The 5,749-nt window shown below is 39.6% G+C and overlaps 1 protein-coding gene across 5 annotated transcripts in view; it reads right to left on the bottom strand.

Moving 5' to 3' along the window:
* Nucleotides 1-1,109: 1,109 nt before the first annotated feature.
* Sash1 (SAM and SH3 domain containing 1) overlaps nt 1,110-5,749 on the bottom strand; it is a 259,709-nt gene continuing 255,069 nt past the window's right edge. For 4 of the 5 annotated variants that reach the window (XM_017799052.2, XM_008836689.3, XM_008836688.3 and 1 more), the window contains one exon: nt 4,114-4,377. In XM_017799052.2, the coding sequence (XP_017654541.1) occupies nt 4,114-4,377 (264 nt within the window). Of the gene's footprint in view, nt 4,378-5,749 lie in introns of all 5 variants that reach the window. The other variant, XM_008836690.3, reaches the window with a different exon arrangement.

A 5,749-nucleotide genomic window follows, 5' to 3' on the forward strand; every position in this document is an offset into this window, starting at 1 on the left:
AAAAACAAAACCCAATCTACCACAGTGTACTTTAATGAAATCTACCAATGGACTTAAAATATCTGACCAAAATTTAGAACGTACCCAGTGTGGTGGTATGGGATTAAAGTGCCTTTAATCCCAGCACTTGGGAGGCAGAGGCTGGAAGATCTTTGTGAGACTGAGGCCACCGTGTTCTACATAGAGAGTTCTAGGCTAGCTGTGGCTACAGGGAGACCTTGTCTCAAAAACAAAACAAAATTTTGAACATGTGTAACTTTAATCCAGCTATTCTGCTCACTAAGTGATATGGGTGTTCCGAACAGCTTTAAAAAATAAGCAAAAGTACCTGCATAGTAGACCACTATCTAACCTGAAAGAGAAAGGAGGGGCGTCAACACAGGAAGATTTCCAGAATGCTGAAAACAGATTTTTGTCAAGCTGGCTAACTTCTAGAATACCCCACTGAATTCATTTTCTTTCTTAGTGGAAGACCTGAGTTCATTCAGCTGTATGATATTGGTTGAGTCAACCACTTATATGGCCCCCGATACTTCATTTGAAAATGATAAGCTTAGAGATGACTTCCAAAAATCTGTTTGTTCAAAGATGCCATGCTTATGACTCACAGATGCATATTTGAAAAAAATACAATAAACTGGCAAAGAGACTCCAAGTACATGCCAGTGTGTTTGGTTATATCAGAATATCTAGGCTGGGCTGAATTCGGATCTCCGAATTCATGTAAAACTGGAGGCTGTAAGTGCGGGTCTGTAATCCCACAGCTCCTCTGGTGAGATGGGAGGTATGGCCGGGAGCCTCACTGGAAGGTCACAGGGCAGATAGCCTGGTATAGGTAGCAGGGAACAGCAAGACACCCTGTTTCAAACAAGGTGGAAGGCAAGGACCTATGCCCAAGATTTCCCTGTGATCCCCCCCCAACATGTGCACCAGGCCATATGCATATTTACACTAAACACATATGAACACACACAGATATTACACACTAAGAACATTAAAATCATTAAAAAGGAACCATTTCCACAAAATATTGTACTCTTTAACCAGACTTTTAAATTTCCCTCTCATTTTAATTCCATCTCTAAAGAACCCAAGGAACAGCGAAAGAAACGGGTTCAACTGAAGAAATTTATTTACTTTTTTCCCCTAGGTACATAGATGACATAATTATAGACAAGTTTTGATACATAGGAAAACCCTTCTGTCCACCTTTCTTTTTTCTAAATGGATCATCACAAATAATTTTTACAATTTTTAAAACAATACATAGCTTTCTTGGGATGAAGCAATTGCAAGAACATATTGGTACTGGTATATTACAGCTACTTACAATGTTTAAGAACAGCAATGGAGAAAAATAAGTTATTTAAATATTGATTTCATATACAGAAAGTGCAATGTTGTTAGTTGTTATATAACTTGCTTGACTGTTTTCTCTATCAATTAAAAATCAAGATAACTTGGACTCAGACAGTTTTACTTTTTGGAACATAATGCAGTCCATACATGCAGCAGTGACTTGGGACTGTACATCTCTCTCGCTGCAGTTAGGAAAGGAAATTTGCTGTGTTGGGGATTTAATGGAGGAATCATATCAATTTCATCCACACCTGGGTTCAGGACAGAGAAAAGGGCCTCCGATAAGGCAAGGCCAGGAAAAGCTATTTGCTCTTGCTATCCGGGAATGTAAATAGTAGTTTGGGCAGCTGCATTCTTTGCAGACAGCTGTGACGTTTAAAAAAAAAAAAAAAAAAATCACACAGGCTCTGTGAAGCTACCTGAGCTGAACTGCCTTTCCAGGTTTCTTTTGTGCTTTCCAAAGACAACAATTTTCACCGTCACTCAAAATTCTGTACCAAATGCAACTGACAACTGATCAAAACTGGATCTTGCTAAAGCCTACCATCTGTCCACTAACAGCCACGGGCAACCCCAAGCCACCTCAGTCAAATGCCACACACCAACATTCAGGCTTTTTCTCAGACCAAATTAAAAGTTTAAAGCAAAAGAAGACCAAACAAACACTAAAGATATAAAAATCAAAAATTAAAAACCTAATAAAGTAAAAACGACCTCAGCCCCCTCAGATCAGACATTCACACTAAAATCATGGTCCCTGAATTTAATTTTCCATGCAAAGGCAATGATTTCCAGAGTGATAAAGATATCGTTTGGCATTCTCAAAAGCTCTGGCGCTAGTTTTATTGAAAAGAAAACCCTCCATTGAGGATGAAGTCAAATTTGGAAATTCACAGGGATTTCTCCTTCCCCTTTGCCACCTCTAACGTGACTTTTGTGCGGTCGCTCTGCTCAGTTCGAACCGTGAGCACACTGTTGCAATGTCAAGCCGAGGTTATTTCTAAAGACCAAGGAGAACCTACCATCGCCACAGCACAGGAAATGGCTAAGATGCTCTAGTAGGCTAGGACCCTGCAGCCCCACCCTTCAGGTGGGTTATACCACAACCCAGGAGGACAAAAATGAGCTCCTTTTAAGAGTCCAATAAGGATCTTGGCTTTACCTTTTTATTCTCGATCTCCCCACCTTCTTCACATGGCGTCTTATAGAAGGTGAATGGAACTGAAGAAACGTAACATTATTTTTAAAAATGCATACCAAAGCATGAAACAAAAATACATCACCTGAGAACATTCTTTTCCTCAGAGACATAGATCCAGAGATATTATGCACATAGTCAAGATGGCTTTGTAATCAAAACTGCATTTTAATAACTACATGATATTTTGGAGAACTTTTGATCCAGGTCTTGTGTTCAAAGTGCATCTGTTACACAGGATCACATTTGATGCTTCAAACAGTATTTGCAAGAAGGTGAAGGAAAAATCATTTTGTAAGTGATGGAGACCTTTATAGCTGTCTACATTTGCTGTTTGCTAGAGAACTAGACAAAAAATGGATAGACTGTGCTGAAATCCCAGTTGGAAAACAATAGAAAATATGCACTATTTAACACATGACTAATGTGGCTTGTGTGGCTCCCTAATGAATCTCTGTTTGAATTAAAAGAATTATCTAAATGATAAATGATGGATAATAATTATAGAACGTGCAAAAAAATCTCAAACAAACAGCTTGTAAACTACTTCTCTTTTTAGAAAAAAAATCTTTCTGAAATATGAAACCTTACAATGACTTTCTGCAAAGGTGATCCGTTAGGTGATGACTGGATTTTGGAATGGATGTGGTCAGGATTCCAAGTCCATACTCTACACAGTGGCTGACAGAGAACAACACTAAACAGAGTAAAATAAACTGTAGTCGCTACCCATGCACCCACCCACATGACCCTTTGTGAAATTCGGATCAGGTTTACTGAATTTGTAGTTAGTTTAAGAACTGAAAGCCACCCTGAAACGTGCGCCTGAAGACACCCCTATAAAGCAAGCCATGTTAGAAGGAGACCATTAGAAAGCCCATTTTTGCTGGAAACATCCCAGATACGTTAGATGGCAGTCTAAGCTGAACAACTGGAATTAGGGTTAAGGGTTGTGGACGCTAGATACATAACTGCTTAGACGTTCATATTAAGGCGAATAAAAGCTGATTGCTAGAAAGCAATGAAAATGTCTCTTGTTTCCTAAAGGAGAGTAGGACTTCTTTGTTTCTCTTGCTGTAGCTAGACGTTCTAACTTCTGAACAAATGAGCACAGTCAATAGTGTACAGTAACTCTTGAGTCTGTTGCTTTGGCCTAGCTAAGCCTGTCTGGCTCAGGCATCCAGGAGGGTGACCAACAGATGGACAAGGGCCCAATCAGAAACAGAACACGCTGCCTCGGTGCCTTGCCCACTCCTTCTAGCCCTCTGCTAGCACAAAGACAGACCAGAGACACGGTGTCTACAGTTAGTTGGCTTCTTGGCTCTTCTGTGTCTGAAAACAGAACAGAGATCAAAGAGAACCACACCGATTTCCTCAAGGGAGCTTTTCTGGAGGAGCGGGTCCTCACTCTGTGTCCTAATCCTGTGTTCAATGAGCCCCACATGGGGGCTTTTCTTCTGGATCTGGTCAACCCACCAGAGATGAAGGAATTGCATCAGCTTCATAAGCACAGTGAAAGGCTGGCTCTTGTCCAGGGAGGTCTATCCCAGGCCTGGCTACATGGCCTCAGGGCTTGGTGGCAGTTTGAAGAGTCTGGCTGCGGATATGAGTTTCCTTATGTGTCGCTCCTCTGTAATGCCGGCCTCCTGAAGGCAAGTGTGGGACAGAGAAGGCACTTGGCTCAGCGTGCTGAACCCTGCATCAGAAAGGTTGCTGGTATACATGGGCAGGCCAATAGAGATGAGCCAATCCGACACAGATGCAACACATCCAGGAGAGAGGGGCTTTCTGCAGATTTCCGTGAGCCCACCACTTGGGATCTGGATAAATAAGGAAAGAGGTATCATGAAGATTGCACAGGTACCACGGAGGAATACTTTTTGCTAACTCACAGGAATGTTACTGAAATATATCACTGGTAATTATCAGAAAATGATAACGCCAAGGGATGCCAAAAATCAATGTTAAGAATTTTTCTAAAAAAAATAAAACATCTTCAAGAGATTTTTCTAGAAGATTCTAGAAGGAATCTGAAATTAGACCAAACCCTAGTTATGCGTCCAAGTCTCCAAGCTGTAAGCATTTGCATCTACTCTGTTACTTCATCTCACTATATGCTTGGTTCTTAGATGAGAGCTCTCTTAACTATCAGACAGAGATAAACCTGTCTGATATTCTAGAAAGGGTAGGATTTTTATGAAGTATATTTTCCACTATATTTTAATTTATATTAACAACCAGAAAATTAAATATTTAAATTAATATAGTTATAAACAATTTAAAATACAATAATATCAGGAGTTAAGTAGGACAAAGAAATGGACATTAAAGCCTGACCACTAGGTACATAAAGGACTATGACTTTCCAGAAAGAGAAACATGAAAAATCCTTAAAACTTTGTACAAGTATATGTGTAGAGGCCAGAGGTCAACCTGGGGTGTTAGTCCTCAGGAACTGGTCATCTTTTTCTCCTTTTGAAACAGGGTCTCTCATTTTTACTTGGAACTTGCTGATCCTGCTAGGCTGAGCCCCAGGAATCCACCTGTCTTCACGGCCCTAGTACTGGGATGACAAGTGTACCATGATACCCAGCTGTTCTATATGGTTCTGAAGATAAAACTCAAGTCCTCATGCTTTCACAGTAAGCACTTTGCCAATCGAGCCATCTTCCCATCCTGATTTTCTATAATCTCAATGGAGCAAATACCCATCAAAGACTGTATCCTCAGATATTATTTGGAAGTCTACAGACTGTATTACCAAAGATGCTCTTTGCTACATTATTTAAAATAAAAAGCTAGAAAAAATGAGTATTTCAACAATATGTAAATGGAAAAACCACAGACTATTCACTTAATAGAAAACCTTGAAATATTGCTAATAAGAGCATTTGAGTAAAACAGATTCATGATCTGGTAAGTGAAAAAAACTTTCATTTACTATTATACCTGTGTACAGAGATGACTAGTTTTAAAATTGAGAAGTAAAATTTTCATATATTTAGGCCATACTAAATATATAAAATATTTGGATATTTGGATAAATGTACACATTATGTAACGGTTAACTCGAGCTACTTAACATACGGATTACTTCGCATAGCTATTGTGTGTGTGTGTGTGTGTGTGTGTGTGTGTGTGTGTGTGTGTGTGTGTGTGAATGAGGCTGTTTGTTTTTTCTTTTCACAAACA

The sequence above is a fragment of the Nannospalax galili genome, unplaced genomic scaffold, assembly GCF_000622305.1.
Source record: "Nannospalax galili isolate Female #2095 unplaced genomic scaffold, S.galili_v1.0 scaffold377, whole genome shotgun sequence".
NCBI lineage: Eukaryota > Metazoa > Chordata > Mammalia > Rodentia > Spalacidae > Nannospalax > Nannospalax galili.